General features: G+C 44.7%; 1 protein-coding gene across 2 annotated transcripts in view; it reads right to left on the bottom strand.

Moving 5' to 3' along the window:
• The window catches only part of Myo16 (myosin XVI), a 449864-nt gene that overhangs the window by 233373 nt on the left and 188640 nt on the right, over window positions 1–27851 (bottom strand). For both annotated transcript variants that reach the window (XM_055608467.1, XM_055608466.1), the window contains exons 6-11: window positions 20758–20882; window positions 19462–19587; window positions 15565–15640; window positions 12983–13136; window positions 5490–5640; window positions 1500–1610 (exon numbers count right to left, since the gene is read on the bottom strand). In XM_055608467.1, the coding sequence (XP_055464442.1) occupies window positions 1500–1610; window positions 5490–5640; window positions 12983–13136; window positions 15565–15640; window positions 19462–19587; window positions 20758–20882 (743 nt within the window). The remainder of the gene's footprint in view (window positions 1–1499; window positions 1611–5489; window positions 5641–12982; window positions 13137–15564; window positions 15641–19461; window positions 19588–20757; window positions 20883–27851) is intronic.

Genomic DNA, 27851 nt, shown 5'->3' on the forward strand with positions numbered 1-27851 from the left:
GAAGGAAGGAAGGAAGGAAGGAAGGAAGGAAGGAAGGAAGGAAGGAAGGAAGGAAGGAAGGAAGGAAGGGAGGGAACACAAGAAAAGTGAAAAAAGGGAAAGAGGGTAGATACAAGAAACACTTCAAAAAAGCATCACTGAGGTAGATAATAGAAACTAAGGCAATCAGGTTTAACCACTTTTGCCAATGGCAAAATTCCAACAAATGTGATGCACGCGCTTAATTTTAAATATATTTGTGGCAGCAGGCAGTTTATTGAAGCCTTAACATGCTGTGTTGCAGTTTCATGGGTTAATCAAGACCTGGCAACTCATTACTTGTTTGGAAATCTCAGTTTTCACATTTACATGAAAATGGCTTAATCAGATTCTCAGTAGATCAGGACTAAACAGGTTTTATCAGGGAACATAACAGATTCAACAGTAATCAGAAATCTCCACAGGCACTTGGGCTGAATTGTCCTGGGCTCTGTGTGGGGCAGAACAAAATCAACCAGAATATGGGAGGGGGGAAGAAGGAAGGAGGGGGGGATGGATTTTGAGGCGTCAGCGTGTCTACATTATTACTAGCATTAGAAAAGTAAACCACAGAAAAACTGTTCGGACCTAAATAGCTTTGCTTTGCTTTTTCACCCTTTTGAAAATCTTGTACATATGGTTTACTGCACAGAGAGGTACCTCCTGAAGAAGGGGCAGTGAGTCGCCAGCTCTGTGCAGCTAGAGGCCGCTCAAGCCCTGACAGCCTTTCCACTTCCTTTTCCTGACTTGAAAAGTGAAGGTGTCTGAGGTGGACTGAGATTTACATGCAGTCTTGCCAGTTCTGGAGAGATCACCCACTCAGTCAGGACGACACAAAAGGCACAGTGAATGAACAAATGAAATAAAAGGAGGAGGACAGGAGCGGTCCTCAAGTGTGGAGAAGATTCTTATTATAGACATAAGGGAGAGAGCAGGCAAAGGGAAGAGTCCAGGCAGAACAAGGCCTGCAGACTAAAGCGGGCTATGAAAGGAGAGAGCAGGAGGGCAATCAAGAGAAGAGCCTGGGGGCAAGAGACCAGAGTAGCCAAAATGGCTGGATTGTATTAGGATCAGGCTGGGAAAATGAAGGTGAAAGCCAGGCCCTGGGAGTGAGAGGTTTAGGGTAGGGGGCAGATGGCAGAGTGCTGGGAGGAGCCCCGGGTATAAGGGATGCTGGGAGAGCAGGCCCCCAGCTGCTTTGCTGTGTCAATAGGCACTTCAACTAGCCCTTTCCCCCAGGCTTCCAAGAGCTAATACACAGCATCATGAACCATTGTCCACCAGCAGACGCGAGCTTACACTTAACTATGAGATCTGGAATTTGCTGAACATGACTAAGAGCCTCCCCAAGATGTGTCTGAGCTCTGTGAAGCTCAATCCCAGGCATCACCAAGGACAGAAGCACCGAGGGACCCAGCACTTGCAACATTTGTGGTCCACAGTAGGGACACAGCGGCATGTGTCAGTTCCAATGCACTCACGTGTATTTGGTCATTTCCAAAGCGCTTTTGGATTTCATACAGCAGGCTGCTGTCATTAAGCTCACTGAGCGTGGCCAGGTCATCGCTGGGAGCCGGAGGCATGAGCTGAACCTGTGGGGTGGGAAAAAAGCCAGTCTGATCAATTCTTAGTCACTTTCCGATCATCTCTTCACAGGTGCCTATTCCAATTTCAGAAGCTTCTCAAAGTTCTGAGACTATGTGAATATGAAGCCAATGTTAAATGTCAGATGGTTTGAGGAAGACAAAATAATTCAGATGAGAATTTGTGTCACATATCTACAAATCACACACACACACACACACACACACACACACCCCACTTTGTGCCAAGGTCCTTATGCCTTGAATACCTTCAGCATGACCCCTCCTGACCCCCAATTTTAAGTCAGATCTGTGTGTACCAAGCCTTGGAAGAGCTCAGGTGACATTCAAGCACTTGTCAGCTCCCAAAGCTAACCCTGTGAGGCAGAGCAGCTTTGACTGGCTTATGTCAGGCACTGGAAATCACAGAGGAAGCTGTGAAGGGCCCTGTGAGCCTGGGACACACGGGAAAACCCGGAAAAAAGGCAGCTTGTTGGTTCTCTCTGTGTTCCTGCTGCAGCCATGTTCTCTTTGAATGTCATATCTACATTGCACTCTCTATTATTTATCATTTGTCCCTTTGCTGAATAAATGCAATTACCCCTATTTATTGGGTGAGACATGAGTCTTTACAGAGTGAAGATCAGTACACATCTGAAAACACTAAATTTAGAAGCACATTCCCAAAATTATGAAGACATCACAAGACAAAGGCTGCCCGCTCTGCCTCTCAGGCCTCGCGGTGCCCAAGCACACTAGGAACAGAAGCAGAGACTCTGACGCCAGCGCCTCAAAGCTCAGGAGGGCAGAATGTTATATAGTCCACTCAGAAGTCACCATGGCTATGGGTTCCCGAGTGTTGGGCACCAATCCATTTCTCTACATGAAACATGATATTCCAACGGAAGCATGCTTGCTCATTGAAAAACCGAACTGTACAACATTCCTGGTCCCAAAGCTTCCAACATCCATCCACCTGGTCCTCAGCTCACATGAAGAACTTGGCTCAGTGTCAACTCTGCAGCTGAGCATGTGACAGGGATGTGCTTAGTTATACTCCTCAAGGGGGCTTCATGGCAATGGCCACTCTGCGAGCTACCCCGAGGGACATCCTGGAGGGAGGAGGGGGTTGGCCAAGTGTGGACATTGCTGGATGGCCCCTTGTCATGATTATGGGAGCTGAGGGTTTACTAGGACTTATCTGGCACCAAGCAGAGGAGGAACTGGGACCTCATGCTGAGGGACAGAGACAAGCTCAATTCAAGTACTTGGCTGGGTGGATGATTAAGGGACAGACAGGGGTCCTCAGAGTACAAAAATCTAAGGGGACACATGAGGGAGGAGAAGGAAACTATAAGTGACCGAAGTGACCAGACCCCACATGGGAAAAGCTGAAGGCAGAGGGGTCCAATAAGGTACTCAGCAGGATTTCAGGCTGTCAAGGGGAGAGCTGATTTTTCTACAGCCACATAATCAGTGATTCCTTATTTTTCTCGTCATTATAACCACATGAAAGCTGACTTTAAAGAAGAATTTCGGCTTGGAGTGCAGAGAAACACACTTGTGGCTGGCAAGGAACCTGGGATGGTGAGAGCAGTGTGATGTTTGGAGAAAGGGGAAGAAGCCAGAACTCAGCTGCCTCCCTTCTCACTTAGCAACTTTTATTCAGTTGGGTGGAGCCACTCACACTTAGGAGAGGTCATAAGTGTGAAAAAAAAAAACTCACAATAACACCCCGAGGTTTCCGACCCCATCAAAGCTGACACTGGAGATTGACTATCAGCTGGGCTGGTGACCATGGTGTAAGAGTCAGGGAAAGAGGGCTGGAGATTGACTATCAGCCGGGCTGGGGACCACGGTGTAAGAGTCAGGGAAAGAGGGCAGTGTGTAATGAGTAGACCCGGAACACATTCAGTGGCTCTCAGTGTTTCTAGCTTGTCCACTCTCTGATGGACTTCATGCTAGTAGTTTGATGCAAAGACAGAAAAAACAAAAAGAGATATTATCTTTCATCTCAATGTGTTCTCAGCCTGCTGGAGGGAGAAGCAAGGACATAAATAATAAATTACAAGTGCAGAAAGCAGATGGAAGAAAACAGATCTCTGAAAAGTTTGCTCTGTGGTGCCCTGGACTGCCCTTGTTAGGGGCCTGTGCTCAGCTGACAGTGGGAATCCTTTTAAAGGACAAATCTTTTAGGATGGAGAAGAACCTGGATGATGAGTGGGGAGCTCCTGGGGACCTGGTGTGCCTGCCTCCCAGAAGGCAAGGCATAGAAAATGATCTGTTTTTACTTTCAGGACATGTAAGTGATGGCAGTAAGGACACGGAAGCCACCATACATGGTCCCACCTGATTCTGGGACGGTGTAAAAGCCTTCTTAGGTTTGAAGGGTATGTTATGTCCTCTAGAAAACCATGTTAAATGGTCACTTGGAATCTATTAATTTGTGAGATGGAATTAATTTTGTCTCCAGAGTCCCAAATCTCAGCATTTACATGAAAGAGTGAGCCAAGTTTGTGCTTCTTTAAGTAAATAAGCCTTTAGTCCTGTGCTAGGGCCAGACCCAGACATATTAAACAGCTCGGTGACAAATTGATGTTAACAGACTAGCCCACGTATAACCAGCACGTACAGGGCCTGTGAGGATTACACATGCATCATGCCGGTTCTGGGAGTAGGCATCACTGGGGGAAAGCCCAATGGCGCTCAGCTTTGACCTACTCCTGTGAGCCGGCGAAGGGATACTTCAGAATAATGACAGTAAGGTGACCTCCTTCCAAACATTTCTGGTTTCCTTGATTTATCTTAAGCAATTTACTTAAATTTTAATACTGAGAAGAGGGCGCCTTGGTTAGCTCAGCTGTGAACTAGACACAGCACGGGTTCACCTGCAAGCATAGGGGTGATGGGGAATTGTGGACCTCAGGTTGGTATGCCGGGTCTACAGGGAGTGCCTTGATTATGACCTAAAGGAGGAAGGCACAGGCTGTTGTGTGTGCATTGACATTCCCTGGGCAGAGAATGTCCTGGACAGTTTAAGAAACAAGGAAGTTGGCTGGGAGGAATCAAGTGAGCAAGGATGTGTTTATTCTCTGTGTTCTGACTGCAGTGTGACAGGATGAGCTCTCTGAGCTCCTGCCTTGACTTCTCAGATTGCAGCTGGGAACGGTGAGCCAAAATAAACTCCTTTCCCTACGTTGCCTTTGTGAGAATGTTCTTCTTCCAGAGTAACGAAACTTATGCTGGAGCAGAGGGCATTTGGCAACTGAATTAAATATAGTCCTCTGCGTTAGAAACTGACACAGGAGCAGAATGAGCAGAGCTCTGCCAGTCACAAGGCACCAAACACAGGGGCGTCATTTACTTCGGTCACAGAATGAAGGAGACGTATTAATTTCTATTTCTCAAGCTAATAACCCTCCAAAACTCCAAGCAATTTGCCCTAAGTTGGGCATTGCATCTTAAGTGACCACACACACACACACACACACACACACACACACACACACACACACACATCAATACCATAACTTCTTTTTATTTTAAAAAGAAATGCCTGTCAGCTCATGTTTAATCTACTTATAGTATTTGGATAGTTGGAAGAAACACACACACACATAAAAATACTGCTTAATAATCAAAGACACCTGGAGATACACAAGCATAAGATCTGGGCTAATAACTGACTGTAAAAAGCAAACTTTTCTAAAATTAAATAGCAATTATGTTTATTAATGTCAAGTCGAATGGCCACAATAACAGGTCATTAAACAGAAGCCTAGCCTAGGCTTCTGTAATTTATTTTTGAGTGGCAGGCTGAGCAGACACTAGCTTTGAACACTGGGTTTTCGACGTGGCCCTGCGCAGTACCTGCAGAAGTGCCGTTACCTGCTCTGGCTTGCTGCAGCTGCTCGCCACGCTGCTCTCAGGTGGGCCGTCCTGGGACTCCTGCTTGCACAGACCCTTGGTTGTGTCTTTGAACATAATGTCTTTTTCTAGTAAACTGTCTTGCTTGGCAATTGGTAGCACCAGGGGACTGCTACAAGAAACAATCAATACTGTAATTAGTTTTCTTCTAACATTGCTGTATCAATCAAAAGCTATAGGAGACCAGACCACAAAAGGCATGTTTACTCAGATAAAAACATGTTCTTTAAGCTGCAGGAAACATGTAAGTTTTCTCTTCATTTCACCTTTAATTCTGTTTCACTTCTGTTTAATAAAAAAAAAAATCCATTCATTTCAACTCCAAAAGAAAATGTTTGGGGATCAAAGCAGATACTGAGACTCACAGCCAATCTTTTGGGCAGAGTGCAGGGTAGTCTTATGGAAGAAGAGGGGGATAGAAGGACACAAAGGGGACAGGAGTCCCACAAGGAGACCAACAAAGCTAAAAGATCTGATCCCAGGGGGCCCTGCAGAGACTGATGCACCAACCAAGAACCATGCATGGAGAGGACCTAGACCCCCTGCTCAGATGCGGCAGCTCAGTCTCCACGTGGGTCTCTGAGTGAGGGACACATAGGCTGCCTCTGTCATGAACTCAGTTGTCCACTCTTTGATTACTTCCCCCTGATAGCGTGGCCTTGCCAGGCCACAGAGGAAGAGGATCCAGGCACTCCTGATGAGACTTGATAAGCTATGGGCAGATGGCAGAGGAGGAGAACTCCTCCTTACAGTGGACTAGGGGAAGAGGATGGGGGGAAGAGGAGGGAGGGTGGGACTGGAAGGAGTTGAAGGAGAAGGCTACAATCGGGAATAAACTGTAATAATGATAATACTTTTAAAAAAGAAAATAACATGGAACATATGGAAGTGAATAAATGAGAAAGAAAACCATGTATGACTGAACAGTCCTGAAAAAATACTGTATTTACATATATTTAGAATAGATTATTGCACAGAATATATGTAAAGTCATGTATGGATATTTGTAAATATTTTTTTGGAGTTAGGGACTCAGTTCAGCAGCAGAGTGCTTGCTTGCTTAGCACGCATCAGGACTCACTCAATCCCAAGAATTAAATACGTGTTCTTAGCTGACACATAATTATAACTAAAGAAAATGTTTACCAAGATACATGTAATAGAAAGATCAATAGGCAATTTAAAAGCTGTTTGAAGTGCACAATTGAACTAGATACTGAATTAAAATGTGAAGAGGGATTTGTAAACAAATGAAGAACGCTGTAATCATGATTAAAATATAATGGGCATAGATTAAACGTATAGAGCCATGGGCAATATTTTGAGTTTGTATTGAAATACAAAAATTGGAATACAAATATGAGTGTTCAGGACTATCATATTTCAAACAAAAGAGAGTTTGTAACTTCCAAGCAGTTCAAACAGGGCAAAGAGAGAAATAAATAAAAATGACTTCATTACTTTTCATCTGAAAGTCCACTGCCAAGAGAAAGCCCTGAATTCATAATGTTCACCACAAAATAATGACTAAATTTGTAATGTGATGATTTACTACAAAGTTTAGGAACAATCTCTTTTAATGTGAGCATCCAAGCAGAAATGCACATCCATTTTATCAAGTGAGTGTGTGCAAACAGTTGTGTCATGTGATGTGTAGGAGTGTGACAGCTCTAGTTAGTGATTGCTGAAATTAGTCTGTTGAATTGTAGGCTCATCTACCTCACACACAGTGACACTAACTTGTTGTTGGTATGCAGTACAACGGTGGTGTGTGTGCATGCATGTATTTGCCTGAGCAGAAAGAAAGAAAGAAGTTGCTATCCTCAATTGCTTTTTTACCTAACTACATGGAGACAGCTGTTCTCATTGTCTCAGTTAGGGTCACTATCATTGTGATAAAGCACCATGGCCAAAAGCAAACTGGGGAGAAAAGGCTTTATTTCACTCACAGTTTCACACAATAGTTCAGCATCAAAAGCAGTGAGGGCAGGAATACAAGCAGGGCAGGCACCTGGAGGCAGGAGCTGATGCAGAGGCCATGGAGGGGTGCTGCTTACTGGCTTGCTCCTCATGGCTTCCTCAGCTGCTTTCTTATGGAACCCAGGATACCAGCCCACGGATGGTGGCCCCACAGTGGACAGGGCCCTCCCTCTTTAACCACTAATTACAAAAATGCCCTATTCTCACTAACCCTAAGGCTTGCAGTTTGGGGTTCCTAGCTGGTCAGCAAGCAGGTTGGGTCCAGATCCACACACTGCAATCTGCCCAGGGCCAAGTGCCAGGCACACACCTCCAAACTCAGCTTTCAGGGAGTACTAGGGATCCAAACTGAAGCCTCCACCCTTTCTCACAGAGCAACCACACACTGAGTGGTTTGCCAAGGATATGTGACAGAAGTCTTTACACTCCTGAAATCAAAAACACTAGTGGCACAGAGAATGTGTTTTATCCAAACATCTTGAGCCCATTGTAACCAGTTGTTGAATGTGTCCATAGCTTCTCACTGTAATTTTCATTGGACTCTTTTACGTTTTAAACATTGGTTGCTAAATGAAGGGCACACCACGATGACTTGGCACATGCTGGGCAGTGCTTACCTCAATGGCACTGACTCAGAGCCCTATCACTGCCCATGCTGACCACATCCTCAGATGTGTTTGTCTCCTGCCATCCACACCCTCACGGGAACTGCCTCTTGTCTCTTCCTTAGGGCCATCCTAACGGTCCAGGGATTGTCTCTCTGTAGTTCTGACTTTCGTTTATTTGAGGGAAGCAATGTTAGGTACTTTTCTGAAGACTGCTGGCCACTGGTATGTCTTCTCTGGAAATACTAAAGTCTTCAGACTGTTCCTTAAACATTTACATGTTCTGTGGTCGTCGTTATGAATTCTGTGAATTCCAGTTTTAGTCCCAGAACTGATTCGGCTATTTCAGCCCTGTGGTAGTCTTTGTCACTGTTTCTTTGGTGAAGCGTGGGATGAAATCTTTGGTCATTGGTTAGAGGAGTAAGGAAATGTTCTCTGCTTTTAGGTAATATCTCTGCTTGTAGATAATTCTACATTCTGGACACAAATCTTTAAATAACACTTGATGTTTTTTTTTAACCTCCCTTCATTTCTATCAATCTATTTCCATAACAATCTACTCAAAAATATTTTTATATTCAGATTTTACATTTTTGTCTTATCCAAAAATCATTGTCTCAGCTCAAGATCAAGAAGGTGTGTTCCTTAGCTTCCATCCTGGGATTTTCAGCTCCGTGGCCTCCTGTCAGTGACCTCCTATCTGCATGGCTCCCTGCAATGCTGACGCTCAGGGTCGTTTATTATGGCTCCCTGGGTGTTTGGGCACTCTCTGTGAGAACAAAGCCTGTCTTTCCTCAGCTAGTTAGCTGAATGTGCTGGTTAAAAGTCAGTCTGCACGGGAATGTGAGTCTCTTTCAGGGTCCCCCCACGTATTGCATCAATAGACTACGTTATTGACTTGATTGATGCACAGTCTTGGGGAGTATTAACACACATGAGATGTCCAATTTTGTTTGCTTTCAAGATTTTTTTTTGGCTATTTATTGCACTTAGCATTTTTATGAGAAACTCAGAATCTATGTCAATTTTCACAGAAATGCCTGTTGGGATTTTGATGAACGTGTTTAATTGACAAACAGGTGTGAAGAGAATTTCAACACTAGCAGTGTTGAATTTTGTTATTCTGAAGAACTCTTGACTGGTCTAGTATGGTCTTTGCTAATTTCTCTCATTAGTATTCTATGGCTTTCATAGCTCAAATCTCCTGAATGACTTGCTGCATTTATTTCAACACAATCCATGTTCTGTGCGATTATAAATGTATTTTTGAATTCGATACAATCATTGATTGTTAGTTGATATATAAATATAAGTGATTTGTAGGTTGGCCTTGGTGGGGAAGGGCATACTTGGGAAGGCTTTTATAATAACAGTCTCCCTGTCTTGCCATCTGCATCTATGTCCGATCTCCATGGCCACATCTCTGAGCATCCTTCTGCCTGGCATCACCAAGCACTTTCACTAGCTCACCAGGAGGAGCCGAGAGCTCAGCAGAGCCAAGCCCCACCTCTTCCCGCTGCCCTGGTCTTGAATGAATTCTTCTCACCTGGGTTTGCCTATCCTGGTGCTGCTTCTCTGCAAGGCTAATGAGTGATGTTTTTCTGCACTTTCTAATTTTTCTTCAACAGGCAGGATTTACTTTGGGTACAAAAAAGACTTAACTGCACAAAATGCCCCAGGAGCAAAAAGTAAGAGTTAGAGCAGAAAGTGTTTCCTGTATTCTGAAACCCAAGAGATACATTCTACTCTTAACAGTGTTAGCAAAATACACCCTAGACATGAATGGGGATTTGGGGCTGGGACTGACAGAAAGATGAGTAAGCTTCATTCAGACACAGTAATAGCAAAGGCTGGGGACATAGGCATGCATTTGGTCCATCAGGGTGGTTATATACTGTTGTTAATTTCTGGGAGCTGCCACTTGACATGCAGGCGGGTAAAAATGTGGACGGGGATTGGTACAGGAGGGTTCTGAGACTCTGTAGGCGTTTGTTCCCAAGACATGCTGAGGACAATGTCACCTGCTCATGGCTGGTGCATTAAGAGCCAGTGCCTGAACTTTCTTAGGAAAGAAGAGGTGTATCTGCAAACTTCTGTTTTTAAGGATCCAAGAAAGAGAAGTCAAAACACTCCCGTTATAACAGTCACTGTGGAACTTGTTCCTCTGTGACCAATGACTTCACCCCACCCTGTCTCAGATAAATGACATTAAGGGAGTAATTGTTGTCAGCTCAGAAGGCACATTCTAATACCCATTTGCTTTCCGACTTTTGCATTGAGGGTTTTCAAACTTCCCCTTTGTTTTCCTGAAGCTCAGGGGTCTCTATAAGAAGCTGGAAGATGAGATTTCACAATACAACTGCAGGTCAGCAACACCTTAGGATCACGCCTGGTGAGCTGAGGTGTGGCTACTGGCCATTTGCCCAGTGCTTGTGAGACCTGGTTTTTGTTTCTATCAATAATGTGATGTAGGAAGTAAGGAGGAAATAGAAGGATGAAGAGGAAGAAAAGAGGAAGGGGGGAGAAGAGGGAAAAGAAAGAAGGGTTGGAGAGAAAATGAACATTTTATTCAAATCAGCAAGAGCTCTGTTGTTAAGGAAGAGAACCCTGTTTCCTGGAACTCAAGTCATAGCTGGACAGAAAGATTGCAGATAAAGAAAAGAGAAAGATCAAAGTCAAAGCTCTTTCTAGAAGAAGGTTGGAAGACAGACTGCGCACATCTGGGTTGGAAAAATGAAATATTTTGAGTAGTGGGCAAAGTATCTGTCAATGATGTATGGCATTTCCTGCATTTATGTTAATGAGCTGGTTTGTGTCCCATAGAGAAGCTGCCACCATGTTTCAGAAATGTGTCACAGTGGAGACACAGTATCAACACGTTCCCTCTTCTGCCATCAGCCTGACAGGTACAGCTGAGACTGTTCCAGATGTGGGTGGATCACCTCCCACCCATTCCTTGCAACAATTACTCATGACTGCTGGAAACCCAAAATAATGTTCCACAAAACCCAAGCCCTCAGCATAGGCATGCATTCTTAGCTGGGTTTATCACACACATTTGCTTCTTGTTGTGTTCACTCAGAACCCACAGTACAGATGACCAGATAAAGTGCACAGGGGCTGTCCCTGACTCTGTTGCCTGCTTTTGGATCCCTTTTCCCTAGCTGGGCTCTCTTGTCCTGCCTTAGTGGGAGAGGATGTGCATAGTCCTGCTGTGACTTGTTCCCCATGGGGAGTGCTCCCTTTCTCTGAGGAGAATGGGAGGAGGAATAGAGGTGAGGGGGTGTGAGGTTGGGAACAGGAGAAGAGGAGGAATGGGGACTGGGATCAGGCTGTAAAGTGAATAAATAAAAAAAAATTAAATATAAAACACTTTGTTTAAAAAACAGCAAAATGGAGAATTACAAAAAGAAAAAAATCTGTAGAAAGCGCTCAGATGTCAGTGACACCACAGCCCTATCTATTCACCATTTTCTTACAGAGCCAAGGCAACAAGGAGAAAATGTAATTAAACCACATTTTTAATCATGTAGAACAAATAAGGCATTGATCATTCTGTTTATAACCAGATTAATCCATTGTTTAGTCAATAAAATAAAAACCACAAAAGGCACCAATTAGAACTGCGTACCCTCTTCCACCTTTAAAATTAAATCAAGCACAAAGGAAGCTGTGGTTCCTGCTACTCCACACAGTCTTGTTTACACTTGAAAATTTTTTTCTTTTTTCATTAATTAATTTTGTTCTTAGACAATTTCATGCATCTATTTGAGGCATCCTGTTACTCCCACGCCTTCTTCCCTCCTCTACCCTTATCATGCCCCTTCCCACATTCCTGCCTTCTCGTGGCGTTGCGTGACTCGCTGATTTTAACCAGGACTGTCTGTATGGCCGTGGGTCTGGAACTCTCCATAGGAGCCTGGATGAGCTCACTATTTGGTGTACAGCTGAGGGCAATACAGTTTCTCCTCCATATTCTGTGAACTGTCAACTGTTGAGGTTTGGTCCGGGTTCCATGTCCCTGCCTCCATGCATGGTGGGCTGCTGATTTTGTTTTTGTTTTGCTGTCTATATACTTGGAAAGGCATAGCACAATGCTACCTTTTTGCTGTTGCTGTTGTTTTAGATTACACTTCCATCCTCTCAAAAATATCCTTTGTTCTGAAAAGTCCATTCCCTCTGACCCCTCTGTCCAGTCATAATAACTGTTACTGTTTTTCTGTCCGTGGCACAGAAAAACAGTGTTTGTGTGATGCATTAAGTTGCCAAGAAGGCAGAGCATTTGAAATGAAGATGGTGATCATATTATGAGTCAAGTGAACGTTTGTGCCCCTGCAAACACTCAGTAACTAGAACGAGCCACCTCAGTTATTCTTATCAGCCACACCTGGTATGACTTTTTAGACCTTGAGTGCAATGGCAATTTTCACTCTGCCACCCAACATTTTCAGGCATTCCCTTTTTTGGATAGTGCAGAGCTGCTGCATTTGTATTTAGGAGAAAACTGAGGCATATTTGCATTTACTACTTCAGAACAGCAACTATGTTAATCATTGGGAAGCTTACATAGAGCTCAGCTAACCTCTGGGAAAATGATTCGTCTGCTCTCTTTGCTGTCAGAGCAACTGGAACTGACCAGCTTGACCATGCAGTGATGACTTCTAGGTCACAGTGATTTCTTTAGTCATGCTCACTTATCAACATTGATTTTTTGGTAAATATGCCTATAAGCAGCTACAATGTGTGACATGGGGTGGAGAGACAGGTGCTTCTCTCTATGCAGTGGTTAGAGAGGAGAATCGATGGAGAGATGGCTGGCTTTCAGAGGGCTGCCCAGCTGTGGCGACCCACTGGGCCTGAGGTACTTACAGCTTACTGGAAAGATCTGGGAGGTCATGAAGGATTTCATCGTACAGGTCCTCTTGAGCTAAGCTTGGGGCAGACGGAGACTCTCTCATTTTCTCATCCCAGACGATTTCGGCATTCAGCAGCATCTCCTCGATAGCCTCAGAGGCAGCGATGTCTATGGGACAGAAGAACGTCAGACAGGGCAGATGTCAGACAGAACGACAGACGGCAGCACTTCCTCTGCTAGAGCCAACGCCTGTGATCTGAGAAAGGAGCAGTCAACGCACCAAGCCCACCAGGAAGCAGCAAACCTTCAGGGGACAGACTCAGTCCTGATATCTTCCAAGACCATCCCCTCTGTAGCTCTGTCAGGGGTGAATGTAATCACACATGAAATAAATATGAAGACAGTGCGGTGTGTGGTACCTGGAAGTGGAAAATCACAGGGAAGCTGGCTGAGGAAGACTGTGCGTGCACACTCCCCTGAGGGCAGAAACAAGCTGGAGCTCCTCTCTGCGCCAGAGCAGGGCTTCTGGCAGCTCACCAGAACATCTGCTAAGGACATCAATTCCGGTGGCTTTTAGCCAGTGACCCCTGGACACTTATGGGCTGCAGTACAGATGTGTGTCACTTAGATATATAATCAGCAGGAGATGCCAGTGGGACCTGGTGAGCCTGGATGGGAGTTTGCACTGACACCAGCGGGAGCCCAGCAGAGGAAGCCTGGTGGCAATCAGTGTCTGTACATCTGAGGCGTGTGGCTTTACCGGCTTTTCAAAGTTACCTAGCTAACATGGCAGGATGAATCCTGCCAGTATTCTGTCATGACTGGCCTTGGGTCAAAGAGCAGGTGTGGGCAAGGAGAAGAGACCTCACAGAGAAGACTGAGTTTCTAGTGCACCTATAAACTGTAGGCTACCAAATGTGTCTGTCCTAAATGCAAGCCCTGGGAAAGTGGAAAGAATTTAACATGGCATTAACGGTGATTTTCTCAGTATCTCAATGGTGCCTCACCGCATCCTTCGTGTGCATTTTATTTACCTGGCTCACTCTTCTTCCAGATGGGTCATGTGTATTAAGTAAACGATGCTTTCCTTTAATGAACACACACATATTGAGGCTCTATGCCAACCCCGGTGCTGTATGTCATTGCTAAGGTTCTATGAGCAAGTCTCTGGGATGACAGCAGGAGCTGCATGGGTAAGATGGAGGAAGCTGTGGCAATCTCTGTGCACTGCACAAAAGTGGCCAAGACTGGAGCATCATTCATTGGGCCTATGAGGGTCAACTGCCATTGGGAACTTGTGTAACACATGACACCGACCTGGAGTGAGACAATGCTGAGGTGGCAGGGTAGGCATAGACAACATCCAGGCTCTCCTGTGGAGAAGCTGAGGGTGGGCATTTGGCCATGAAATCTCCTCACAGAAATAGGAGATGAGATATGAAGCCAATAAATGTATCTTTTTAAAGACAAAAAGCGTTATTTTTTGTCTTCTTACATTTTGTTACTTTGTTTGATTTGATATACTTTAAGGCAGGGGTCTCACTGTGTAGCCTGACTCTTCTGGGCCTCAGTATATGGCCAGGTTGGCACTGAGCTCACAGCAACCCTCCAGCTTCAGCCCCCAGGAGCTGGCATTCTGGGTATACTGCATGCCGGTTGCCTTTTTAATTTTTATGATTAGGTTTAAAGAAAAAAATTAACTAAAACAAAATTCCAGGTCGTGCTAAGATTATTAGACTCTCACTAATATTAGCTTAACCCTAAAGTTTGAGGCTACAGAGCAGTCAACTCTCATGTTTGGTAGATCTTTGGTTTGTCTTAGCAGGCACAACACAGCAATCAACAGTAAGCAATGGTATTTAGTCCAATAAGACGTGAGGCTCCCTCACCCTAGACACACTTACTCCTGGAAGCAATTAGAGGGAGAGTTGAAATGTGAGTGTTCTTAAGTCAGAAAGGGTCCAGGTAAAAGAAAAAAAAAAAAAAAAAAACGGTTTTAAAGATCGATTTTTACCATTAAACTTTCTTATATTTTAATGCTATTCATTTGTTATTTTGAATTTTCTTATTAGTATGGCAAAAAACAAACAAACAACAACAACAACAACAAAAAAAAAAAAACAGTACTGCCAAGTAGCAGAAGGTAAAATTTAAAAGCTGTAAAACTAAGAGCGTTGAATGTAGGAATATACTAGTGGCCAAAAAGATAACAGAAATCTTCAGAAGAATTCTCATTTCTGAAATAAGTAAAGAGTTTGGAGTGCTAAGTCACAGTTTTGTTTCTTTAATTCTAAACACTCACTCAGAAGAACACTATTAGAATAAGTGAGTAACCAGGAATACAGTGACAAGTTAAATAACGTCACATAGGTTTTGGGGTGCCACGCGGTGATCTGTATCTGGGGCTCAGTGGGCAAGCTATGTGAAAGGAAGGCAGTGGCCTTTTATCTGCTGCCTTCACCTTCCCACAGTGCGGGGAGACAAGCCCTGCTGCAGCTGTGGGTGTTCGGCTCTCCGTTCACCTTTCCTGCTGCACCGGTGGTGAAGGAACAGTGTCTGTGTCAAAACACGAGGCTCACAGCATGCTTGAACCTACCTGATGGCTTCTCTCCATTGCAGTTCTCAAGGTGGGGGTTTGCCTGATGTGACAGAAGGAGTTTCACCAGGGTTGTCTGCAGCATAAAGACAATTTCACTCAGCACTACCATGCAGGATCCATCAGTAAGTACATGGGATACTGAGAACATATCAGCAAATGCCAAGGATGCTGAGGACCCACCAGTAAATACCCAGGGTACAGGGGCCATTAGCAAATATCTAGGTACTGAGGGACCAATCAGTAATTACTAAGGGCACTGAAACCCATCAGTAAGTACCCGGGGCACCAAGGGCCATCAGTAAGTACCCGTGGCACTGAGGATCATCAGTAAGTACCCAGGGCACTGAGGACCATCAGTAAGTACCCAGAATACAGAGGACTATCAGTAAGTACCCAGGGCACCGAGGACCATCAGTAAGTACCCGAGAAACTGAGGACCATCAGTAAGTACCCGCAGCACTGAGGATCATCAGTAAGTACCCAGAACACAGGACCATCAGTAAGTACCCAGAATACAGAGGACCATCAGTAAGTACACGGGGCACCGAGGACCATCAGTAAGTACCTGCGGCACCGAGACCCCGAGTAAATTCACATTGTTGCTGTCCCTGAGAAGCCCCCGACGTGGCAGGAGAGTGAGCATGAAACTTCTTGCATCCTCACTATCGCCAGGTTCTTGTCAGAACATGTTAGACAGTCAAGCTACTTCAGAACTTAGACATTAGGAAAAATTATTTATCAGGTGGGGTTTAACACCTGAGGCTCTGACAAGGACATTTTACACATTAACGTTCTTTTTGTAATGTGTTGTGGGAGTTAATGTAATATTGGATGACTTGGTTCAGTTTTTAATTTTACTGTAGCCACTCATCAAAGTCTTGGCTTGTCGGCAGCACACATTACCTCAATGTCACGCATGGCGTTAATGACCTGTAATCACCCCTCACACGCAGGGACAGACAAGTTAGGAGCAGGAGGCAGCTCAGTGGTGGAGCACCTGCCTAGCATAGATGAGATGGGCTCAATCCCTGGTGCTGCAACTAAGGAGTTAGTGAGTGATTAATAAATGAAGAGAAAATACATGAAGCATATGAAAAGTGCCCATGCGTCTACGTGACCCTGAGAGACATGCGCTAAATGCCAGCTATTGTTCTTGACTTTTATTAATTAGCGCATGTGTGTATGTGTGTGCATGTCTGTGCATGCACTTGTGTCTGTGTGCGTGTGTGCATGTGCACATGTGTGGATGAGTGTGGATGTCAGAAGACAACATTTGAGAGTCCGTTCTTTGCTCCCGCATGAGAGCTCAAACTCAGGCCAGCGGGTCTCTGGGTCTCCAAGGCCAGCGTTCTGTGCACTGGGTCACCTGGTGAGCCTGGCCAGCTTTTAAAAGAATGTCAGTAAGTATGTGCTTGTGAATTCTCTCACCTGAGCTCCACCCCCAGCATCGATTGCCTTCCTGGGTTTATATCTCACGGTCACGACCCTTCTCTACCTGCCCAGCAAATGCAACCGGAAGCTTTCCTGAGCCCCACATTGCTGTGACCTAGGGACCTAAAATCCTGCTGTGCGAGGGTTGTGTGGCTTCCCAGTGCATTTTCGGATCATCCGAGCGGTTGCTGCGATTCATTTGTTCCCCTGGGTATGTGTCACCACATCGAAAGGCTGTGCCATAATTTGCCTGCCTTTTTCTAAGCTAACTGAAGCATTCATTTTAAAGTTGGCCTAGTTCAGTTTTCAGACGTGGGCAGAGTATGGCAAAATTTCTTGCCAGAACACACATGAATCCCAGTGAATACTGCCCACATTTCTCCTGGCATTCTGGTCTTCGGGGGCCCCACCAGAACCTCACATTAAGCTGTCACTACTCTTCTTTACCTACTCAGCAAATGCAACCAGAAGCTTTCCTGAGCCCCACATTGCTTGTGACCTAGGGACATAAAACCCTTTAGTCATTCTCTAGTCTATTTCTTCAAACTTCTCTCACAAACACATGGGCTTGAGGGACTCAGCCATACCTCTGAGCGTGTGGTCTCAGGCATCTTCCCACTCTTGATGCCCACTGTCTGTTTTGGTTATTTTTGTGTCACGATAACCAAAGATCAAAGTAAGGCAACCTAAGGAAGGGAGGATTTCTTTGGGCTCTTGGTTTCCAAGGTCCAGTCCATGGTGCTCTGCCCCATGCTTGGGAAGAAAAAACATCCTGCCACCACCAGGAACATGTGGTACCCAGGGAGGAAACAGGGAAGGGAGAGGGGCAAAACACCTTCACCTGAGCCTCCTCTCTCCCTAATTGACAGTGACCTATTTCCTCCAGCTAGGAAGCATATCCTAAAGACTCCGGAGCCTGCAAAATTAGCGCTGCCAGCCTCAGTGAATAAGCTCCTGGGTACCTTTCATCTTCAACCTATAGCAGTATGCACTGAATCAATTCTTGATTGATTCCTGCCTAGAAAAAGTATGTCCTGAGTCACTGTTTATAACTGAAATTCTCCATGAACTCAGTTAAATCAGGCAGGAGCAGAAAAATGTAACTCTTGAATGATTTATACAAGTAAGTTATAGGAATGGAAACAATGTTTTACTGATACCAGAAATTCCCTCCCTCTATGAGGCCCAGCGGTTGCCCTAGCTAGTGTTGCCAGGACAGGGGAGGCCATAAGTGTACTCACTGATAAGTTCCTGAGCCCCACGAAACAATCCCCACCCATGCTCCTGTAAGCAATTAATCAACCTACATTAATTACTAATATTAAGTAACCCTAATTAATATACACATATATATGAAAGTAGAAATGAGGATAAGAGATGAGCATGGATGAATGTAATTAAAATACATTATACACAGTATGAAATTATAAGGAAGCGTGTGTGCGCATACGCATGTGTACAAATTAAGTAGAAACGGGAGCCTGTTGCCTTAGGTTCTTGTACCTGAGTGTCTCACTGGGCCGTACGGGTCAGGTCAGAGTTTCAGGTCACCACCCCTGAGGTGACAAGTTTTGGCATTTCTAGAAAGAGAGCAGCCTGCTTCCAGGCTGCCCTGCTTTGTTAGAAAACTGTCCCTGCTTCTGGGGAAGTGGTGACCAGAAGCTACGCACAGTGTGCTCAGGTGCCACTTCCGGATGGAGGCAAAGATGGCGGTGTCACGAACAGGCACACCAACAGGAGGAGGCAAAGATTCTGTTTTATGCACTGTCTCGTGCTGTTGGATGGGTCATATTTTAAGTCAGGACTAGGGTTTTCCTATTGTGCTTCCCTTTGCTTATGGAGCTGGAACAGGTAGTTCAACAGCATACGGTTAAGAAGTCCCTGCGCCAGACATTTCTGCTTCACCATAGCCACCTGAGAGTGGATCCAGGCAGCTACGGACCAACCCTCTGAAAGCCCTTGAGACAAAGCAAATATTTCATCACTGAAGGAGCTTTTCTTGTGTAATCGGTCACAGCAGCACAATGTAGCTAATTCAACACCTTTTCTTCATTAAAATGAAGTGTAATTTAAAGAGTACAATGGGATATAAAATGTAATTTCACTTTAGGTCTACAAACTGTAGAAAACAAACTGAGCACGGAGAGGCCTGCGTGATTGACTTGCCAGCATTAGGGGATGAAAACAGCTGGGAAGTTCTGGGAAGGACATCTACAGCTTCTGAGTGCTTCTCCAATGAGTTTGGCTGTGATGTACAGCACTCAGGGGAGGGTGAAGCTTCCTGTGCCCTCTGGAAAGTAAATATTTTTCCTATTAAATTATTTGTATAGTAAGATGATGCCATTAGGAGTCAAACTATACAATAATTAGCATATAAATTGGAAGCAAATCAAAATTAAATGTAAAGCTTTTTAAATGAACTGTTCAGTGATATATCAGAAAGGACTTAGGAAATCACATCACCTGGCCATACTTGGCTGCTAAATGCAGGGGCGTCCAGTACCCGTCATCCATCTTATTGACGTCGCCACCGTGTTCCAGGATAAGCAGCACCACCTCTCTGTAGCCGCTTGCACACGCCATGTGCAGCTGAAACATGACATGTTTGTTATTCCACCATTGTAAAAAAGAATTAATCACACCATTATTTGTTCAATAGTTTAGACAGAACTATTTCTTAAAGTATTGGATCTGAACATGATAGTACAAAGTTAATTGAAAAAACACAGGTACGTAGTGTATTATTTTGTTCACGTTGTGAAAGAAATACTACGGATTGTGAAGAAACCGTATCTTGCATCGTTTCCCCTCTGATTAACTGTGTGAGCTTTCCTGCGTGTATCCCACAGTCAGCTGAGCTGCTGAAAGGGCACACTGCTAAGTCTGTGGGTAATGCCTCCTGCCACCTGCCAGAGATCTGCAGTCTAGCCGCAAGCTCAGGAACTGTCTATGGTGCTGAACCGAGCGATTGAAGGGCAAACCCAGAAACAGGCCCCCTTGGGGCATTGCTCAATTTCTATTGTCTGTCTTAGCCAAACAGCTGTGCTAGGTAGAATTTAGTAATGAGAGGTAACATGTGTGATTAAGACTGAAAGGTTCAAGAGTCTTCTGAGCTGGTTGATGTCATTTTAGGACAGGCTAACAGCCTGTATACAGTGCTAACTCAGTGTCTCTTTGAGTTAGAAGCCAAGAGGCATGGAGACAGTACAGTAAAAAAAAGCCCAAGCACATAACTCCAGTAAGTTTTGGTCCCTGTGGGAAAGACTAGATGGCCAGAATCCAGACTAAAACAGAAATTTCAGGGCTGCTAGATAAAGTGTTGGGGCAAGCGGATCTGGCCAAGGCTGGAAGCTCTGTCACCAAAGCCATGAAAGTATGCTGGAGCACTGTTCTTTCAAGCCACCAAGTCTTCCCCAGTAATTCAGCCAACAGGAAAACTAAGGGAACGCTGGGAATGACACTGTCCATCCCTGCAGATTTCTGGTGCATGGATAGCATGTCAAATTTACTGTAAGAGTGGCATACGTAGAAATAAGGAAATATTTTAATATATCAACAGGATGTACAGGCCCTCTCTGGGCCACAGTATAAGTATTTTGCATCTTCTTCTTTATATGCTTTCCAAGATATATTAAAAGAATATATATGTATCGTTTTGTGAGAAAACGCCCTTTTGAGCAGTAAATCATATCCAGTTACATGTTTTAGGATCAACTTTAATTCTCTGTGTAAATGATCTGAGACAATGCATGCGTTTACCAGTGTCACTCCGTCATCATTTTTCTCATTGACATCTCCTCCTGAAGATAAGAAGTGCCTGACATCTGTCAGCATACTCATGGGCCTTTGCAGCTTTATCTGGCGCAGCGAGTGGAGGTCCACCCCTGGGAGAAGAAAACTCATTAGCTCTGAGGAAGATGCTGGAACTCAAGATGAGGCAGTCTTTCAACACATTTCTTTTCAGCTCTCCAATACTCAAGACTTGCTCCTCTTTGAATGCATCCTATTCCCAATAATAACTATAGGCTGCCTGGTAAAATGACTGCTCATTTTCCCATGTTTCTACATGGCTGGCTGTTCAGGAATGTAAGTTACTAGACTAATATCCTTAACATACTGGTATAAATTGTTCACAGACACTAGTCAGAAGCATCAAGTACTTAAGTTATACTGGAAGAAGATGCAAAGCCATGGCTTTTGTTTGCTTAGATTTTCTCATAGAAATACTTGCTCACAAATTTAGTGTAGTGTCCTGGACAAGCAAAGTTACTTCTGCTGAGAAACTGGCAATACATGAACAAAGTCTGATGCTCACAGTAATACCCCATGCAATGCTAAAGGAGTACTGACGACTATGCCAGCTGTGCTGGTGCTGGCAGCAGGGGTGCACTTCAAATCACATTTGGGGATTCTTCATTAGGACTCTGGCACTTTCCTATATGTGTGAAATTATTTCAGGATGAAAACGCAACAGTCTGCTCCAACTGAACAGCTTAGGGCTATGCATGTCAGAACAGACACTCAACACCAGCTTTTCTGGCTTATAGTCTTAGCTCATGTGCTCCTACTTCAGCTCACAACTTTCCTCAGCAATTATTTCTACCTGAAATTTCAGAATAGCACAAGTCTAACATTACTCCTATAATTTATAGAGTCCTCATTCCTACCATTGCTCCCTAACACAGACATTTACTGGGGTCAGGCTTCTGATATGTTCAGCATAAGATGTATTCACTTTCTACTTCAAGTTTGAGAATGGTTTCTGGGCTGCATGATGCTCAGTCATTTGAGTAATAAGATTCTAAAAACCTTTCCAAGCAAAGGCCAAGAAAACAATGGTGGTAGTGATGATGGTGGTGGAGATAATGATGCCTATGATGACGGTGATGGTGGTGGTGGTAGTGGAGATAATGATGCCTATGATGGCGGTGATGGTGGTGGTGGTGGTGGGGATGATGATGAATATGATGGCTGTGACGACAATAGTGATTCTGATAGTAATGACAATGGTGATGGCGATAATCATGGCAATGATGATGGTGATAATGGCTGATATCATGATAGTGAGGTATTGTGTACTTGTAAGTGTCGGGTGTGAGCCAGCCATTGTCATGAACATAGTCTAAGTTTCAGCTGTTGAATCTTACTGCAAATACCCAAAGAAAGCACCCTGTGGTGGACCCAAACACCATTTCTGTAGTGACACACCTGACATGGTCAGCATGGAATTTACTTCCTCAGGCAAACTTTGAGACAGTCATTTACAGCCTGGGCTTCAGCATCCTCAGAACCTTTGTAATGTGGGATTTGAGGGCATAGAGAACCAACTTAAACTGTCATCTTGTCTTCATTTGCAGGACTGTGGAATTTAACATGTGATTTAATTTTGGGAAATGCTCCATGATCATCAGCATTGAGATCTGCTGAGGATGTGATTAAACCCTTTAAGGTTTCGGACATTGGCAAAATCCCATAATGCTGCAGTGTTTGTTGCTGTGCTCCTCCAGGAAAGTTACTTAGATAAATTAGATAATCAGCATGGGATGCAGCAAAGATGCAAGACACAGGCTAAAACACAGAGGAAGGATACCCTGCATCAAAGACCATCCAAACTCAATACAGTAAGGCAAACGGCCAATTTCTTGCCCCTGTTACTAGGATACCACAGGGAATATTTTGACATGATATTGATTTAAACTCAAATTTGAATCAAATACGGTGCCAACTAAAGGGTGATATTTTAGATTTTCGTTATAATTTTAGGAAAGAAGGAAAAGTCCCCTTTTTTGCTAAGCCAATACAACAGAAACTCTGTCACCTCATGTCAATCAAGTGTCTTCAACTTCTGAATAAATCAACGAAGACAACAGAGCTCTCCTACCATCCCAGATCTAGTCAGGGCTGGTGAATGGGCTGAGTCTCCATTCTCCACTTTCTATTGTGAAAAGACTCTAATTTTATGTTCATATGATTTTCTGGGAAAAAGAAGCCTAAAGATTATTTATTAGATTTATTCTTTAGGAAGAATCTGACATTTCTTTACATTTAAGAATTAAAAAGCAAGATCTGTTACCTCAGACTTGGAAGTTCCATGACACCATAGTCATTGGCCATCACAGATGACAATGGGTACCCAGCGTCACTTTAATTAGTTTATTCATTAACTGCGTTAATGCCTTAGGTGAGTCTTAATCTGTCTAGCCTTGCTCAGCTGTCTTTCTCAAAGACACACTGTTTGCATGGCAGGTCAACCACCTTGGTGTGAGGGTGCGTTCCATGAGTAGAATTACGGTGTGTGTTGGAGCTGAACTGTCCCTGCATGGATCCTGAGCCAAAGAGGACCTTGTGCTATCTCTCCTCCATGCTGCTCCAAGCACTTTGCCTCAGCACACGCTACTGACATGAACTCACTGCTTCTTGGGGTATCCCAGACGCTCACCTAAGCTTTGCAGAAGGGTCCATCTGTGAAGCCTTCTGCAGCAGTCTCAGAAAAAAAATGAAGTCTTCCTTCCTCAGCATGTGTGTGAGAGGATCATACCCCAATGCTCAGGGTCCAAGGCACCTACACACCCTTGTTTTTATTCTCAATATATCCCTGCATCATCACTCAAGTAAGCATAAAAAATAATTTCCTCCTAAAAACATGAGACACAATGAGGTCGCTGACATGCCACAACATGCTTTTAGCATGCACTGTCTTTAGCTCACAGAACCAAAGGTTGGTTTACCAGCCTCTCCTCAGTAAGCTTCTTAAAAAATGGAGGGAGGCTGCAGAGCTGGGCAGGCAAATCCCTCACAGTGATGTCAGCAAGGAGAAACAAACACATCTAGGCTGTGAGGGGCTGATGCGCCCACCTAGCCCTGTCCCAGACCTGAACAGCAGGCACAGTGCACTGTTTCACACAAGCTGGAATGTGCTGCTCCTGGAATATGTGGGATTCTCAAAGGGCCAGAACCAGAACAGGGCCTTGAATAAACTTCATTAAGCTAAGAAATGGTACAAGACACTGATGAGCTGAGTTTACTGGGGTCCTCTGAAGGAGGGTTAAGCATGATACATGGAGACTGGGCTTGGAAGCCACTGCACTACCTCACGCTTTAAAGGTCAGGGTTTTAACTAAGGCAGAGACAGCATGTCTCTGTGAAGGTATGGACAAAGTCTAGAGGTGTCATGGAAGCAAGTGCCATAGACTTAGTGACAACTAGATAAGAGGGACTAGCAAGAATAAGACAAAATTCAGAGAGGTGTAATAGTGAAATAAGGGCCATAGAGCGAGAAGTAACACCTCCCACTTGGGACAAGTTGTTTTAAGCCCTCTGACCTCCAAACTAAATGCAGAAGAAACTAGCGTGCAGCATTGAAGGTGTCAGAAGACATGCGGGCCACGGCAGTGATTTGGGAGCAGGCAATGCCAGCAAACGGTGATCTCAGCCAGCACTCATGTTGCCCTGTTCCAGAAGGCTGCTTCTCAAGGACTAATCCCAGAATCAGTCAACATGTGAGGAGCTGAGGATATGAGTGGAGCTCCCCAGGGTGTCACAGGAGGGAGCTTCAAGAGGAGGAGGAAAACACAGGAAGGCTACTTCGAGAGAAACTTTGCCAGTATGCTAATGTCACGCAAAGCCACAGAACAGAGAAAGGACTTATGGAAAGAGATTTCAGGAAGCCAGGTGCAACTACTACAGGGGGATTCCAGTGCTCAGAAAGCTGAGCACCAGTTCTGAGCACCAGATGACAGAGGCACAAGACAAGCTGCATGTCCTAAAAGGGCAGAAAGAGAGGGGGAGGAGGTAGAGAAGTATGTAGAGAAAAATGATAGAGAGATTAACCTATGCATAGGTATAGACATACAGACATACATACACATATATACATGTCTACACAGGTGGATGGATAAATAAAAGCATAGATAGGTAGGTGAATGGACACACACACACATATATCCATGTATGGAATATATATATTCATGGCTGAATATGGCTGGACAAATGTGTAGATAAATAGATACCGTGCACACACATGTACACACACACACACACACACACACACACACACACACACAAATGCAGATTTTTTTCATGCCCATTTTCTGTCCTGGCCACCTTGAGCTCCTCACTCATCTCGCCCTTCCCCCAGAGGCTCATTTTAAAATCGATTGCTTTCCTTGCATGCCCAGCTGTTTTGCCTTTTGCAAAGATGAGGTTTTCATCAAATGCTCAATCAGCCCGTACGAGGGTCTCATTTCACAATCCTGGCACCCGAGGCACTGAGCCGAGGTTAATTGCGGTGGCTGGGTTTACAGTGAAGTCGGTGCTGACGGCACAATTAGAACTTGCCACAAAGACTTTCTGTGTAATCAACTTGTTCATGATGTCTCCTGCCCCCTCTGCCCCCTGCGTCCTGACATGACAACGCGGTGATTATCTGATGTGAAATGCGATTTTGCAGAGCTGGGAGCACCCAGGATTGAAAACACCTGCAAAGAATAGCATGGTGCAGAAATGACAAGGGGCAAATGATAGCAAAAATGTCATCCCAGGCTATTAAAAATTCTTGATGGCATTGGTCCATGCTGTCACAGCAGATAACTCTCAGTGCACCAATGAGGGCAGAGGAATAAATGGAGTTGGACAGTGTTTACAGGGACAGGGGTGACACCGATAAGCAGGAGGGATTCTGACAGGGGCAGCAGCAGCTGTGCAGGAGGGCAGGGAGGGCACGCGGAAGGGGCTGGGCCACCGCAGCAGCAATGACAAGTGGAAAACAGAATTAAAAATTGAAGAGATACTAAATTGAGTTTGTTCCAGCAAGCCTGCATTTTACAAACTGATCATGACAGCCATCGTGGCAACAGCTTTTCGCTGAGAGAAGTCAGGGACTTTCTCTCTCAACCAATATATATATATTCATCCACCTCCCATGGGAAGAGAGTTTCTTTTCTTTTTTTTTTTAACATATGATGAAAAATATTCTTTTAACTTTTTTTATTTTTTATTAATTACACTTTATTCATTTTGTATCCCCCCATAAGCCCCTCCCTCCTCCCCTCCCGATCCCACCCTTTCACCCCCTTCTTCACGCATGCCCCTCCCCAAGTCCACTGATAGGGGAGGTTCTCCTCTTCTTTCTGATCTTAGACTATCAGTTCTCATCAAAAGTGACTGCATTGTCCTCTTCTGTGGCCTGGTAAGGCTGCTCCCCCCTCAGGGGGAGGTGATCAAAGAGCAGGCCAATCAGATTATGTCAGAGGCAGATTCTTGTAAAAAACCAAGCTTTCTTTTAAATGCTTTGGTGGGTTGGAAGCTTATTAGTGATACTAACACATTTGCAGATGGCCATCTGAGTTTCATTTAGTGACCGTAGGAAGGAGAGGAAAGACAGCCACTCGAGTGGGTTCTCTGGCTGAGTGACACTTGGTTCTTTCAGCATTCGGACTTTTATTTTACTTTAACTCTCACATATTTTCTTATTTGCTTAATTTGTTAATTTATTTTAGAGAAAGGGTTTCACATGCATTCACTCTGTAGCCAAAGGTGACCGAATGTCCCCATCAATACTGCTACCATCAAGTGATGGATTACAGGTGTGCTCCACCACATCTGGCTGGCCTCCTGGTGGGTGCTGACCCCTGCACTCTCCCAACTGAGCCACACCCCCACATTTCTATTTCTTATGTGTCTGGGTAATTTGCATCTGCGTCGGCATGTGTACATAGCCCATGAATGCAGTGCCCACGGAGGCCGGAAAAGGGCATCAGATCCCCAGATCTACAAACGGTGTGAGCTAACCTGTGCTGGGAATCCAACTCAGGTCCTCCGCAAGAGCAGCAAGCGCCCGTGACCACGCAGCCACCTCTTCAGTGCCCATGATTTATTTTTTAAACCACTTTATGGGGGGGGGGGGGGGAAGATCACATATTGAAATGTAAAAATTCCCCTCTCCATTTCTCTCCCTCCAGCTCCTCCCAGCTCATTTAAATCCCTCCATAAGTCGATAGCCTCTATTTCTTTGATTATTATTATTAAATAATATGCATATATATGTACTTACACATATGTATATATATATGTGTGTAATACAAACGTTTATATATGTACTTACAAACATCTATCCATATACACGCACTTCCACACACAGCCTGCTGAGTCTGTCTCTGTTGTTTGTGTGCATGTGGTTTCAAGGCTGACCACTCTGCAGTGGACACCAATTATGAGGCTCCGCCGTGGGCAAGGCCAACTCTGCTTCTCCCAGTTCTAGTCATTATTGCCAGCAGTTTTTATTTAGGGGTGGGCTCCTGTGGATTTTCCCCTTACACGCTGACACGAACCTTAAACTGCCATTGTTCTTGTCTTTCACGCAGCCATGTCTAGGGCCATCATTGAACCACACACCCGCGCTGCACACAGTTCACATGTGCCAGCTGACGGGCACGCGGGTCCCCCGTCTGGGGAGCCAGCACAGGGCAGTTCTTGGAGTTGCCTCCTACTCTCGTCACCATCACTACGGCAGTGATAACAACATGTGGCATACAGAGTGCTTGGGTCACTTTTCAGTCATAGGAAGGTGTTACCTCAGGCTGCCCATGGACCCATACACACTTGGAACTCTGTCCTGAGCTGCCCACTGAGCAGCTCACACCACCTAGACCTGTGTTCTTGGTAGAACTAGTTAACTTTTCTCCAGAGGGTCATAGCCCATGGAACTGGAAGCCAGCAAGGGAATTCTCTCGCATAGGGGTCTTGAGGGCCATTAGGGAGGTGCCAGCACAGGGCAGGACTGGAAGCCAGCAAGGGAATTCTCTCGTATAGGGGTCTTGAGGGCCATTAGGGAGGTGCCAGCACAGGGCAGGACT

The sequence above is a fragment of the Psammomys obesus genome, unplaced genomic scaffold, assembly GCF_907164565.1.
Source record: "Psammomys obesus unplaced genomic scaffold, mPsaObe1.curated_primary_1811, whole genome shotgun sequence".
Classification (NCBI taxonomy): Eukaryota; Metazoa; Chordata; class Mammalia; order Rodentia; family Muridae; genus Psammomys; species Psammomys obesus.